Source organism: Myotis daubentonii, chromosome 11 (genome assembly GCF_963259705.1).
Source record: "Myotis daubentonii chromosome 11, mMyoDau2.1, whole genome shotgun sequence".
In the NCBI taxonomy this organism is placed as follows: domain Eukaryota; kingdom Metazoa; phylum Chordata; class Mammalia; order Chiroptera; family Vespertilionidae; genus Myotis; species Myotis daubentonii.
The window spans coordinates 76133992-76149203 of record NC_081850.1 but is presented as its reverse complement, the minus strand read 5'-3'; the positions used below and the strand labels follow the sequence as shown (position 1 = coordinate 76149203).

At 51.9% G+C, this 15212-nt stretch overlaps 1 protein-coding gene across 3 annotated transcripts in view; it reads right to left on the bottom strand.

The window, feature by feature from the left end:
* The window catches only part of GARNL3 (GTPase activating Rap/RanGAP domain like 3), a 98256-nt gene that overhangs the window by 22843 nt on the left and 60201 nt on the right, over positions 1 to 15212 (bottom strand). For all 3 annotated transcript variants that reach the window (XM_059658089.1, XM_059658087.1, XM_059658088.1), the window contains 11 exons: positions 15070 to 15169; positions 13359 to 13477; positions 12477 to 12541; positions 11438 to 11501; positions 9733 to 9759; positions 5544 to 5619; positions 4845 to 4943; positions 4244 to 4347; positions 3144 to 3252; positions 1872 to 1917; positions 991 to 1097 (listed from right to left, as the gene is read on the bottom strand). In XM_059658089.1, coding sequence (XP_059514072.1) covers positions 991 to 1097; positions 1872 to 1917; positions 3144 to 3252; positions 4244 to 4347; positions 4845 to 4943; positions 5544 to 5619; positions 9733 to 9759; positions 11438 to 11501; positions 12477 to 12541; positions 13359 to 13477; positions 15070 to 15169 — 916 coding nt within the window. The remainder of the gene's footprint in view (positions 1 to 990; positions 1098 to 1871; positions 1918 to 3143; positions 3253 to 4243; positions 4348 to 4844; positions 4944 to 5543; positions 5620 to 9732; positions 9760 to 11437; positions 11502 to 12476; positions 12542 to 13358; positions 13478 to 15069; positions 15170 to 15212) is intronic.

Genomic DNA, 15212 nt, shown 5'->3' with positions numbered 1-15212 from the left:
CGTCTCGCATTTCCTCTCATTCTGGGACTGGGAATTTTTTTGTTTGACACTATTTTTTCCTTAGCATCCCAGAAATATCCATCCTAAATGACTTGTTTTAGCTGAATAAGGAGAAAAGTTCCTTTTTTTTTTTTTTTGCTAAAATGCCACTTCCTGTTGTCTAGAGTTTTCCACCTGGCCCACTCCCACCCTCCTAATAAACCCACGTCAGGGTTCAGAGACGTCTGATCGTTGGCTTCCACCTTTTCTCAGTCCACCAGCCCCTCCTGTCCTCCTGGCTCCCTCCTCTGTGACTTCAACACCCCTTCTCATAACCTTTGGCCTGTGTTCTTCCACTGGGTCCCCTGTGCAAATCTTCAACTGAACGCTTCATGACCTCCCACCCCAAGAGGGGGCTGAAGAAGTCTCCCTGCTGACTGGCTCCATTAAAAAAACACACAGATATATACACTTTTTAATGATTTCAGAGAGGAAGGGAGAGGGAGAGAGAGATAGAAACATCGATGGGCTGCTTCCTGCACTCCCCCTACTGGGGATCGAGCCCGCATGTACCCTGATGGAATCGAACCAGCAACCTCTTGGTTCATGGTTCGACACTCAACCACTGAGCAACACCGGCCAGGCAACTGGCTCCATTTAAAGCCAAGGATAACTTGAGTCCTTTGTTGCTGAGTGATCTCCAATCCCTGGTGAAAGGGCTACCAGCCCGTGATGGTTCCCTCCCTGAGCCCGCACTCCCCAGGCACGGCTCACCCCCGCACCCAGGTCTCCAGACCCTTCCTCGCAGGTGAGGGGAGGGAGGGCAGGGACACGGGGACACCGGGCAGCTGCACACACCTCAGGAAACTACAGACGCTTCGCACGGAGAATGAGAGTACCTGGCACGGAATCGATGCCCGAGCAACACACTCCCTTACACAGCATCCGGAGTCTGAAGAACGTATTCTGACGTAGAACAAGTTGCAAAAAACACTTCAAAACAGCACTTACATTTCACCAGCAAGAAGTCCCTGAACTCCTGGTGGTCTGTGAACACGGGCGGGGAGGGCAGGGGCGGGCCGAAGAGCGGCACGCTTTCTTCCGAGAAGATTTTCAGCCTGCGGAGAGCACGCCGCAGTTACCGGCCGCTTCTTCAGCGGCCACGGCATCTGGGCCTAAAATGTGTCCAGCTGCCCACGTGACGGGGCAGGAATATTCACACCCAGATGGTGCCTTCCCGTGGCTGCCAGCGCCCAGCTACTGTGCATTCGGGCAGAGGCCAGCTCTCCCCGTGTCCTTCGTGGCCCAGCCCAGCAGCCGTGGGCAAGGTCGGGCGGCCCAGGAGTTACAGCAAAAGCCGCCACTGGGCACCCTCTGCACACCAGGGAGCACACTGGTATTTTAAGACACGTCATCAATGGATTCTCACCAACCTGCCAAGGTGGCATCATTGCCTCACCCTGGCATCACCCGAGGCTTAAAGACGACAGATGCTTTTTCAGAGCCTCCACGCTAATAAGGGACAGTCGGGGTTCCAACCCAGATCTATTTGGCCTAAAGTTCATGCTCTTTTCACAACTTCATGATCCCTTAACAGAGGAGTGTTTGAGACCAGAAGGACAAACAGGCCAGGGTACAGCCTAGGAAAGGGGGTGCTCTGGTCAGGATCAGACCATAAAACCCCAAAGCACCCGGCCTCGGTCTCCTGCACGGAGCAGCGTCACAGGGAACCAGTTTTCCCCAAAGAGAGGGTGGCCTTGAAGAAAGTTCTCTAAGGCGAGGACATCAACTCAATCGAGAAATATCTATATCAGGAGTCTCACATTATGAACACAAATTAGCAAGCAAACGTGCGAATCAGAACCAGAGATGATGACGAAGTCAGTACCTACCTGTAATTGTCGTTTTGTTGATCATACCTCACTAAGGCAAAAATATCTGTGGTGATGGTTAAGGAAATTAATCAAATGCTCACAGTCCAAGGCTTGTGCTTTGAAAATCCGTGGGGAGTCATCCCAGACCCGCCCTTTGTGGGCAGGGCACCTGTCGCCCACCCTTCGGAGGACTTTTTGGAAAGAGACCACCCGGGCAGACGTAGGTCCAGCCACTGAGTGATTATCCTTTGGGGAAAGAGCTAACCCTCCAAGTGTGTCAGGAGAGCAACATGAATAAAGCTGCTAAGCAAGGAAGACGCCAGCAAAGCAAAAAGAGCAACTCTGTTGCCTGGAATGCAAAGATCCCAACCGGAAACCAGTCATGGATTCCATCTGACACACTCTGAAGAGAAAAGCAGCTCCCCTTTCTCCTTCTGGCTTTGGTAGAATAAACAAACCAAACACTCATGTGGCTGGTGGCAGCCTCTGGGAGCCTCTACGTGGCTTGTGCCAGGCACGCTGAGCTGAAATAGTACCAACCCTCCAGGCAGCTTCCTCCCGCTAACTCCCTGCCCCCCCGCACCTCCCCGCATCGCCCCGCTTTCCTTAGCTCGGGCGGCAATGCCATCAGTTCCTCAAAGTGCTTCCCCATCTCGCCTCAGAGGAAGGAATCTGCACCCACTACCTGCCTGGCCCCTTCCACACACATATGTGCCCCAAAGCGAAATGAAATTCTAAAAAGAATGAGCGCCCCTCGGCCACCTGCAGAGCCACCCTCCCGTCCCATGCTGGCAACATGAGCTGCACAGAAACGAGAGGGAGCAAATAAAAATGATGAATTCTATCATTTCTCAAATTTTAAGAGATGACAATGCAACAGCTATTATGAGGGCTTAGAATCAACAAAGAAATAGTATTCTGGCTTTTTATCTTCACTTGCAAGTTTTTATACCCAAAGCAAATTTCTCAGAGGATTCACCAGAATTCTTCTAATTCAGTTCTTATCAATGGACGGTAGGAAGTTTCCCTCATTTCAGAGACTACCTGAGGGAAGGGAAGAGATTTCAGAAGTCAAGGATTGTCTGGGAATTAATCCACAATTACTCCAAGGGGTGGAGAGAGAAGAGAGAACGATGCTGAGGGAAAATCCCAAATGGCAGATGTAAGAATCTATCAACACAAAACAATATAACATGCAAGTCAATGATAACTCTTGGCGAGAGGGCCATTTCCGTCCCGTGAGGCTGAGTGATAGCCCACCGAACCAGAGAGTCACAAGGCCCAGGATACGTGTAAAATGGGAGCGGATCATGGAAGGCTTAAAGGCAGGACAGGGCTCCTCTCCTTCCTGGAACACAATGGTGACGATGTCGTTCCCGATGTGGCGCTTCCTTTCCACCTGGATTGAGCACAAATAGCACCACTGAGAAGGCCGCTCAGACCCAGCAGAGCTGAAAAAGCAGCACAGTGCGACAGCCACCAGGACCAGGGCCCAAGCTTCGGCCGCTTTCACGCCTTGCCTCCCAGGGCTTACCAGCCGGCTCCCGGCTCTGCTGTCCGTCTCCACCTCGCCTCTCCCAATTCGGGCCTCATGTCCTCATCCAGCCTCTGCAGAAGCCTCCTAGCCAGCCTCCCTGCCTCCACTCTCCCATTTTACTTTTCTGATCGCGTTCATCTTCATCATCATCATCATCATCGCCTTAGCCTGGCATCCAAGGCCCCCAAACAAGAGGCAGTGCATCCGAATTCCCTGGGGATGGGCTCAGTGTGTGGATTTTTAGAAAAGCTTAGTTCTGACACAGATACTGGTTAAAACAAGGCCCTACCTAAGCTGACCCCAGCTGACCTTTCCAAAATGATCTCCTTGACGTGTGGTCAGTGTTTTTTTTTCTGTAAAGGGCCAGACAGGAAATACTTTCAGTTTTATAGATCATATTATCTTTTTGCAAACACTCATCAGCCATTACTCAGAACGCACTTATTTTAGGTTCTGGACAAGACACAAGGCCCACTGCGAGGAGTCACAGGGGAAAGGCAGCGTAAATGCAAAACAGCCTCTCAGGAGTCACAAACCACTCACACACACGCAGATACACACGCTCTCACACAGATACACATGATCACACATGCAGATACACACGCTCTCACACAGACACGGCGTGCACTGCTCCCTCTGGTCCTTCATTACTTTCTGGTGAAGGCACCAGGGAGGGTGGTTCTCCCTAAGGCTGTGGAAGGTTCCAGTGCAGAGACTGCAGACAGCACCCTGAACTGGGGCCGAAGCTCTGCTCCTCTGTTGGCACCTTAGTCTGACTCCAGGAAACCGGCGGAGCTTTCTGCTGTCAGTCACGTGTGAGGGCCTGCGGCCGAGTGCCAGCGCTCGCACCCACCTGCTGCTTGTTCTCCTTGGAGTACGGCAGCATGGTGGACACGTGGAACATGATCTCGTGGCCTTGGTAGAGAGTGTAGACCGAGTGGATCCCTGTGGTGTCATCTGTAAAACACGAACACGCACTGAATGGGTGCAGTGAACGCCGGGGCCGGAGGAAGGGTCTCCATGGGAGACAGACGAGGCGCTGCAGACAATCGGACGGTCCCTAAGGTCCCTCTGGCCTGTCCACCTGCGGGGAGCGCAGTGTGAATGCTGCCCGTGGGCAGCCCTCCCCCTCCCGCTCTCCGCTCGCTTTCTGACAGACTCGTGCCTCGCCCCGGAGTCAGGACGGCATGGGAAGTCTGAGCTAGAAGGGAGAGTGTGCTGTAACTCCTCGCTTTCCAGTTACCGCCAGTGGACAGGACAAAAGTAACACAAGATGCCACACCAATACTGACCGTGTGTGTCCATGAAACACGGGCAGACTGAACAGCGGCCCCGTGCCAGGCTGGTGTGGGGCTCAAACCCCCGCTTACCCTCTTTCCCCGACTTGGATATAAGTTCAGGCCGGCGGCAGGAGGCCTACCAAGGCCAGCAGTGCCAAGCCAGGGCGAGCTTACTTTTGGTGTCCAGACCGCCGCGGTAGCCCGTCCAGCCCTTCAGAGTGATTGTGTCGCCCAGGAGGTGTAAGAATTTCTGAAAAGCGTCACTTCCGATTTCTGTGAAAAAAGGGAAAGTGCAGCAAGTCCTCCTCTAGCTGCAGCTGCTGAAGAGCCAGCTCTGCGGACGAATGGTGCATACTGTGGGAAAGGGAGTGGGCCCGGCAGGAGGGCCACGGCTCCCAGGACACGGGAAGGAAACCACAGCATCAGACTAACCAGCCCCCCCGCTGGCGGGGCCACAAGGGATAACACATGATGACTGTTTCCACGAATGATAGAAGACACTGAACATGACAAGTGCTAAATAACAGGAAATGACGCCATCTTACAATCCCCCAGCCCTGACCTCACAGGGAAGAGCCCCCCTCTGCTCCCGATTATGCAGAACCAGCTTCTTCCGACCCCACGTCACTTCCCATCGAGACCCGGGACAAGTTAAGCGACCGGTAAGTATTTATCAAACCAACGAAACGGGGCAACATCTGCCTTACCAAATTTACCCTGGGAATTCACCCCACACTTTGCTGAAACTACCGGCGGTTTCTCTGCATTAAATAAAGGCTCCAACCCCACCGGCAAGTTTGGTTTCTGTCGGTTTCGGTTGTTAGAGCTGAAACGGGGGGGAGGGGGGGCCCTGTCAGCAGGGGAGACACTCACCGTTGCTGAACATCTCGTCATCGGTGAGCTGCCCGTCTTTGGCAAAAAGAACCCCGAACTTGAAGTTCACAGAGCCCTGCAATAAGACAACAAAAGGGGCGACTTTCATCTCGTCAGCAGAGCACGCCCAGTTGTGTGACGTGCTGGTTGTTACCCAGGGACACGGCCATGACAGCCTGGGCCCGGGGGGATGACTCCCTCCCCTCTATCCCAGTTTTGACCAACACGAAGAACAGTCACGCCTTCCTCTCTGTGGATTCTGACAGTGAAACTCTGCTTTTATGAGTTCATTCATCTGTCATGTCCTAAGGCGGCCAGGTCCATCCTGCAGCAAACAGAGCTGCAGGTCAGTGGCCCCCAGAACCCACAGGCTGGTACCATCTTCCGACCAACCCATCCACTGGGCCCAGACCCCAGGCAGCACTGGGGAGCTCAGTGCAGTCAAAGCTCAGTACGACAGTCTGAGGCTGAAACCTGTGGGCTCTTAGAAATAGAAATGGAAACTGTAGCTCATTTCCCCCAATTCCTAAAGACATTGAATCTCAAGAAGTCACACAACAGATATGGGGGGAAGGCAAGAAGTAGCCAGAACAGAGAAAGACAAGTACCAAATGGTTTTACTTATATGTGGAAGTTAATGAGCAAAATAAGTGAACAAACAAAATAGAAACAGACTCATAGGGACAGAGACCAGACTGACAGCTGTCAGAGGGGAGGGAGCAGGGGGCTGGGTGAAAAAGGTGAAGGGATTCCAGGGGTGGGGAATGTCTGGCCCACGGGCCCTAGAAGGCCCTCAAAATCATTTGGTCTGGCCCTGCTAAGGCATTAGGGGCGAGTTAATTAAATGTTTGACCAAATATAGCAGGCTAATTTTAAAAAATATATATTTTATTGATTTTTTTACAGAGAGGAAGGGAGAGGGAGAGTTAGAAACATCAGTGAGAGAGAAACATCGATCAGCTGCCTCCTGCACACCCCCTAGTAGGTATGTGCCTGCAACCCAGGTACATGCCCTTGACCGGAATCGAACCTGGGACCCTTGGGTCCACAGGCCGACGCTCTATCCACTGAGCCAAACCGGTCAGGGCGAGCAGGCTAATTTTTAAGTTGATAATTTTGTATGGCTCGCAAATGATGGTCCTTGGCAGAAAAGGTTCCCCACCTCTGGAATCATTAAGCAAAACAAAACAAAAGAAAACACCTCATAGACACAGACAGCAGTATGGTGATTACCAGAGGGAAAGTGGGATGGGGGCAGGTAGACGAGGGTGGGGGGTGGTAAATGGTGATGGAGGGAGACTTGACAGGGGGCGGTGAACACACCACACAGATGATGTATCATAGAATTATACACCTGAAGCCTATATAATTTTATTAACCAATGTCACCCCAATAAATTCAATAAAAAAAGAAGTAGCTAGTACAAATGTTCAGTCCACTATCCTCAACTCTAAACACTGGATTGGAATCAGGTCCTGCAGGAATGATACCAATGCAAGGTAATAGCTTCTACAGAAGAGGAATGAGGTCAGAGAACTCAATGTATTTAAAAACGTATTGATTTCAGAGAAGAAGGGAGAGATAGAAACATCAGTGATGAGAGAGAATTATTGACCAGCTGCCTCCTGCATGCTCCACACTGGGGATTGAGCCCACAACCCGGGCATGTGCCCTGACTGGGAATTGAACTGTGACCTCCTGGTTCATAGGTCGATGCTCAACCACTGAGCCACGCCAGCTGGGTGAGCTGTGTATTTTTAATAGTTTTTTCTCTTTAGCCAAGGGTGAATTTCTAGGTCTCATTACATTAGCCTCTATGCTTTGCTTTTGCACTTCTTGAAGTATTTCCTAATAGAGTAAAATCTAGGGTTGGAAGAGAATCAACCTTTACAAGGCCGCTTGGCCCTCCACTTGCTGGGGAATTTGTGTGGTCCGCGAAGGGGCAGGCCAGAATCAGAGGTGTTAAAAGTACTGGCCCGTGGGGCAGAGGTGCGGGGTCAGGACACAATGCCAGGCGTCAGGACAGCTACATTCCGGAGCCAAGACTTGGAATATCTAAGGGTCTCAGACAGTTTCTGTCCCCAACACAGCAAGGGGCAGATGCGTGACACCCACCAGCCAACATAGTTTTACACGCAGTGATTTTCTATGTGGAGCAGGGACAAGGGAGGGCGCTCCACGCTAGCCCCTCCACCTGCAGCCCTTCCTCAGCTCCTTCCGTGGAGGCCATTCCCATCACGCGCTCTCAGCTCAAATGTCCATTCCAGGGAGGCCTTCCCTGACCTCCCCAAATAGTCACCCTCCCCCAGGGCCCTCTCCATCACAGCACCTTATTTGTTTTTCTAAGAGCACATTCACACTCTGATGCTTTTGTTAAGCTTGTGTATTTGTCTGTTCTGCCACTGGAACCTGAGTCCTGAGAAGGAGGGATCATGCAGGTCTTACTTTCCACCAGCTCTGCAGGGCCCACCACAGAGCTGGGTGTACCGAGGGGGTGGATGAAGACTCATGGCCTAACTGTGCAGAATAAACGAGAAAGAAACAGACGGGTCAGATACAACTTCTTTTTCACAAGCTGCCCCAGTGTTGGGTAAACTCGGCATTCTGTCAGGGATCTCTCCGCTTTAGGGTTCTGTACTAACTCTCCCTTCTCTGGCAATGCTGCTAGTGATCACATGGCTCCAGAACTCTGGCACCTCCTCCTCCACTCTCAGGGGTCCCTTCAAAAGTACCCCCAGTGGCTTGGGGTCCACAGAGGCTTGGGGTTCTCAGAAGAAAAGTGCAGAGACTAAAGCAGAGGTTCTTGAACTTGGCCAGGCATCGGAATCACCTTGTTGGCTTGTTAAAATAAAGAGTGCTAGCCCACTGGTGTGGCTCAGTGATGGAGTGTCAACCCATGAACCAGGGTTCCATTCCGGGTCAGGGCACATGCCTGTTGCGGGCTCAGTCCCCAGTAGGGGGTGTGCAGGAGGCAGCTGATCAGTGATGTGTGTGTGTCTCTCTCTCCCTTTCTGTCTGAAATCAATACAAATATATTCAAAGTAAGAGTGCCAGGCTCCACTCCCAGAATTTCCAAGTCATTTCTGGAGTTGGGCCCAAGAACGAGTATCTCTGACAAGCTCCCTGGTGATGCTGAGGCTGTGGTCCAGGGACCCACTTTGAGAACTGCTGGACCAGAGGAGCAAACCAGCGGACCGGCAGGCACAGCTGACCTGACAGCTAGCGAGCCGAGGGCAGAAGGTCGGGGCCAATGGCCAGAGCACTGAGCCATGAACTGACAGCCCGTTAGAACCAGAGGGGACCCTGAGGTCCACCAAATCCACTTCCATCTCACAGACAGGACAGCGGGAGCCCAGGGAAGGCGGGGCTGCCCGAGGCCGGAACCAGGAGCTGGAAGCCGGGCTGCCGCTGCTCTTTCCGGTCCCACCCACAGTCTTCTCAGGATGGCTGTGAACTGAGTGAGCCGAGTCATTAGCAGAAATGAGACCCTCTGCTGACCGGTCACTGGGCTGCCCTGTGACTGGCCCCTGACACCAGGACCCTGCTGAGGACCCTCCGCCTCGCTGGGAAGCTGGCAGGATTAAGCGAATGAGCGTGGTGGTAGGGAAGCCTGAGAAATCTGTGGATTAGGGACTGTCTCGAAGCGTGTCAGCAGGATGTGCTGATGGGTCAGACATGGGCTGAGAGAGAGAGAGATGCTAGGATTTTTCCAAGTTTGGCCTGAGCAACTGGACGAATGATATGACCACGTACCGAGAGGCAAGTATGCACAACGGTAATTTACTGACTCAAATTGCCAATTTATAATATTTTAGGTTTTTCTCTATGTTAGTGATGTACTTAGAAAACATTTTTTTAAAGTGGGGCAACAGACAGGGCTGGGACCACACTATATATGGCATTCCGTAAACCGAGTGTGTGATCAAGTGTAGGCGCCTACTCTAATTGGATGAAAATTAAAATCTCCTACCTGCACCGATCCCGAAGCTAAAATGTGAATATTCCCCAGCAGATTTAAGTAGCTTGGCTGTTTGTGTCTCTATAGTGGCTGCACAGACACCCCTGAACCACCCCTGAGAAACCATGTCAGGAAGTACCGTAGACAAGGAGAGGTTGAACTGGAAGGAAAGCGTGGTTATACACGCGGACACCGAGCACAGAGGGACAGACGGCTCAGCAAGGCACTTACCTCTTGTTCTTCGAGAACCAGCAGGTCCTGTCAAACAAAGTTTGAAAAGTTATGTCCGTGCTTAGCAGCGATCCTTGTATTTCGACTTCCTATGAAAGCCGAGCTGTAATTTACTGAAGTTTATCCCCCACCCAGAAGTGCTGTAAACATTTAAATGTAGCTCTACAGACTTTTACAAAATACCTGGTCATTTCAGAAAGTCATATTATCTGGAAACAAAGACGGAGCACGGCTGTGGGAAGGAAGACACAGACCCCTAGGTCCGTCATCTCAGCTAGCCTTGCACACACTGCCTCCTGGAAGGTTCTGGCCAAGAAAAATGCTGCTACGACAGAGCAGCCAGAAACAGATCACATTTCCAAGCAGCAGCCACTTGGTGGAAAGAGGCCGTCTTCGTAATGCAGGCGGCTTAGTTCTATTTACTTCTTAGATCCAGGGATTTTTTAAGAACTCTTTCCCCTAAACCCAAAGCCTGCTGCTCACGGCTTCCTAAGGGAGGTCTACAGAAACCTGGTGAGAGCCGGGGAAACACTGCTGCCAAGCGGCACACTCATGTGCACACACACACACACACGCACACACGCACACACACTTATGCACACGCGCACACACGCACACTCACTCATGCACACGCGCATGCACACACGAGCACGCACACACATGCGCGCGCACACACTCACACTCATGCACGCGTGCGTGCGCACACACACACACATACACACACACACACACACTGGGCAAGCTCCTGGGAATAGTTACTTGTAAGGGAAAGAAAGCTGGACCATGAATGTGGGGGCAGCATGGACGTCTCTGCTGTGCTATAAACAGCAGAGGCTGCTGTATCTCGTTTACTTGTCCTCTTACTTTACGGAAGGGCGAGCAGGCAAGGGCGACTGGGCAGAGGTGAGCTCAGCAGCAGCCATGGGAAGGAGCACCAGTGCGCTCCGTGGGTTTTGGGGCTCAGTGTCTGGGGGTCACGTCCCCTCCCAGAAGGAAAGAGTTGATAAGCCATACAAATGAAGTGCCAGAGGCACACCGACGTATAACTCTAACTGTTCTTATGTTTGCTATAAAAATTACTTCTAAGCATAACAGGGCTTACAGCTGCTTCAAGCTGGATCTCCCACACCTGGTTTTGCCTCAGTCCCTTTTGGTCCCAGCACAGCATTCTACCTGAATCGCAGCTTGACAAGCACATTTCATATTTATTTAATATATATTTTTTTTAATTTCAAAAAGGAAGGGAAGAGGGAGAGAGAGACAGAAACATCAATGATGAGAGAGAACCATTGGTCGACTGTCTCCTGCACACCCTCCACTGGGGATCGAGACCACAACCTTGGCATGTGCCCTTGACCGGAATCGAACCTGGGACCCTTTAGTCCGCAAGCTGACGTTCTATCCACTGAGAGAAACTGGTTAGAGCCACATTTCATATTTATTATTTTTTAAAAATCTGACATTCCCCATAACTCTGTATCACTCAGTACAAGGAGGGGCTTTTAGGCCAATAAGATCCTTCTGACACACCCCTTTCGGACCACTGGTGGAGGAGCCTGTTGCTAGCGGTCTCAGCTGTGGCTGTGCCTAGAATACAGACTCCCGGCCTGCCCCTTGGGCCTGGCATAGCAGGATCTCAGTGTGAGTTCTCCAGGACCTAACACGGATCGAAGTGGTACAATTATGAAGCAGAAAGTCCCGTTACCTTCTGTATCTCAGGATGAAAAATTTCCCTGGGGCCTTTCTCAAATTTGTCCAGATTCATGGCACTGAAACAGAACAGAGAGCGTGAGGCAGGCGCGGCAGGAACGGGAAGGACGCGGAGCAGGTCTCGGCTCTTCAGAGAAGCTGGAGAGCATCTCCTAGGACAGTGGTGGGCAAACTGCGGCTCGCGAGCCACATGCGACTCTTTGGCCCCTTGAGTGTGGCTCTTCCACAAAATACCGACTTCTGCGCATGGGCCATGAAGATTCAATCGCACTGTACGTGCACGCCCGCAGGTGGTATTTTGTGGAAGAGCCACGCTCAAGGGGCCAAAGAGTCGCATGTGGCTCGAGAGCCGCAGTTTGCCAACCACTGTCCTAGGAAATCGTGGGAGGGCCTGGCCCCCAGGAGACAGACGAGCGAGGAGGAATCCAGGAGTAACTATGTGAACATAGGACAGGAACCACACACCACACTGTACTTTCCTTACATAACTGTCCCCAGTGACACTCGATGGTAAGGGGGGCGGGGAGGAATCGAGAGCATTTGCTTTGGGCAACCCTGACTAATCTTCATGATTCTTACTTTTATTTCCTAAAAGAGTGACTCACTGACAGTTACAGAACGAGTCATGATAAACTGAGATGTAATGAAGATGACCTGGTATTTCTTTCTTCCTGCGGTAATTCCTCTGCCACGAATGGCAAAAGACCATCCCGAACAAGGCTGTTCTTTGTTTTACTTTGGACAAGCAACGCGCATTTCCTGCTGCCTATGCCCCTGGAGAGGAAAACCAGGGCCACTGAGCCAGACCTCCGAGGCCCCTTCAGCCAGGATTCCTCTGCTCGTGACAGGCAAACATGAGAGCTAGTGTTAAAGTGTGTACCTACGCCAGGCCCTCTGCTAAATGCTGTAAGGGCCTGTCTCGTTTAGTCTGTGAGGCAAGTGCTAGTTTACCCCCATGTTACAGATGAGGAAGACAGCGAGCTGACAGAGTGACCCCGGCTCCTGGGGTTGGGGTTCCACTCGGAGGCACTCACCTTAAGATGGACTTCACAGAGAGAGTCTTGGTGGGGCTGTAGGGAAGGCATATTTTCTGGGTACCCTGGAAAGTCAAAATGCCCGATCAGGGAAGCGTGGCAACTCCCATCTCTGAAAGCGCCCTCCCCGGTCACTTAAAGGAACCACGCCTGGCCTTGCTCACTCCCGTCAGTGGCCCAGCTATGAGTAAAGTCATTCTATGACGCAGAATGTTGCTCAGACCGGACAGCGTCTGCCCCTCTCCTAGCCCAGCACTCATGGGTCTCAGCATTACAGCCTCCTCCACGGACGGACTGACAGGTCCTCCGCGCCTTCGGGGTTGTGAGCAGATGTGCCATCTGAGCCAGGCGAGAAGGGGGTTTGGTCTCTGAGTCGAGGGTCAGATCAGCCTCAAAGATCATGAAAACATAACAGGCCCCAAATGTGATAGCCCCAAGTCCAAGACTCGAATGAGAAACCACCGAATCTTGCGGAAGGCCTGTGTGAGTCCTCTGTTTCCTGGTGGAAGCCCGTTTCCTCCTCCCACTGTGACTAACGCAGGGAAAGTACCCCAGTAGATGTTGGGAGCGTGAAAGGGAATGAACGAAGGACCCACATCGTTTGTGGTGAAGAAAAACACAAATGGCCAATCCCACGAGGCCTGGGCTCCCCTCCCTGTGGGCAGTTCACGAAGAACCCCAGGGGCCAGAGCCTCTCTGTCCATACACCCCGCCTCGGGCCGACCTCGGCTTCTCTACACAAATGCCTTTACGTCAGGCTGTTACCTTAACCTGCCTAAAAAAAGACATTTCTGACACGTGATGTGGACACTTATGTAAACAGAAGCAGCAGAGCACACAGGTTAAGTGGGAGGAAACTCCAGGCCCAAACTGGTTACTTACCGTTTTCCTCCAGAGAATTGCACGATATTGAGGGACTCGCTGATTGTTCTGGTCAGAAAGGGTCACGGACAAGAAGAAGGGGCTCTTCTCAGCATCGTTTCCGATGTAGTTCTGATGGACTGGGGAAGAGATGGGCTTAGGACAGGGACAGCCTAATGGCTCCTCCAGTCCCCAGTGTGGGGGCACGTCAGGTGGTATCCAGCCCTTGGCACAGGGTCGGGGAGCAGCAATCCCAAACCCAGCTTGAGACAGAACCCAATCACCCTCTAGAACAGTGGTTCAACCTTCCTAACGCCGCGACCCTTTAATACAGTTCCTCATGTTGTGGTGACCCCCAATTTCATTGTTACAAATTGAACATAAAACATAGTGATTAATCACAAAAACAATATGTAATTACATATGTGTTTTCTGATGGTCTTAGGCGACCTCTGTGAAAGGGTCGTTCGACCCCCAAAGGGATCTCGACCCACAGGTTGAGAACCGCTGCTCTAGAATCACGCACTCCCATTCCCCTAGCCAGGGGCTGGTTCTGGGGTGAGCGTATGACCTCATTCTGGCCAATGAGACAGGAGGATAAACGTATCAAGAGGTTTCTGGAAAGGCTTCCTCACTCTTGGAGACGGCCTTCCGGGTGAACTCTGGATGGTGGTGTCTCGAGGTGAGGCCTGGAATCGCTGCAGCCATTCTGTGACCCCGAGGAAGCCCAGCCTGGTGCCGTCACAGAGCCTGTGACCACCCCCGCTTAGAGCCTGGCCTCCCTCTGGGTTCTTATCAGACCCCTCACTGTTTCAGCCATTGAGGAAGCCGAGGCATGCACACATCTCCCTCCGTCATCACTGCTCCAGGACTATGGTTTGCAAGCATTTGGGAGGCTGACAACTTCCCACTGATTTCTTTCTTTATAACGAAGTATGCCTTGCCAAGTAAGGGAGCTTCTTAGCACAGTGCAGGACTGGATTGTTTAAAAAGATACCTTTTGGGTCTGGCCACTCTCATTTTCTAGTTCAAGCCTCACATCTTCTACAAACTAATGTATTAGTCTGATAAGAAATGTGTCTAACTCATTTCCAATCCCACAGCAGCGACTGTTCTTCCATTTCTTCTGCCGTGAGCCACGCTCCTGCCTGCCACCTCTCCGTGTGTTCACCAGAGCCCTTCGTCGTACGCGTGTGTCACCCTAATGGCGGAGCTCCCGCCACGCGCCAGGCATCAGGCCTGGGGTTTTCCCTGTGTATCTCTTTGAAACCTCCGTCCAAACCTGCCAGGTGTGAACCAGTAACACCCCCACTTCACAGATAAGGAAACAGTCTCAGAGAAGCAGAGAGTAGCAGGTGTAAGGTCCTATGGTGAGTAACGGTGGGGCCGGATTCAAACCCATGAAGGCAGGGGCCTCCACATTGGCCCTGGAGCTCAGGGAGCCATTTCTCTTCCCACTGCCTTACACTGTTCAAAACCCACTACACTCAGGGCACTTGCCTCGTTAAATCTAAAGTTGCTTTCCACCCTGCAAATTCTTCTATGACTTGAAACATAGAAGATGATCTAATCCCCTTTATTCCCCAGGGGCAAAAACAACTGCCCCCCCCTCAAAAAAATGAGTGTCCTTACACTGGTTAGCGTCACATGGACAGGGTACGTGCAAATCACGCCGACACTGATTTTCATGTTGAATAGCCTTCCCTCCCAGCCACCATCACGGCACACTTACCTTGTCCTAAAAAATACTTGAAGTACCACCTGGTGTGGTATTCCGGGTTCTCCAAGTGCACGGCTGTTCTTCGCCAGGCCCCTGGCAGAGCAGTGGCGTTCTGTAACGGAACAACGTTGTGCCATGACGAGGCTCATTCATTA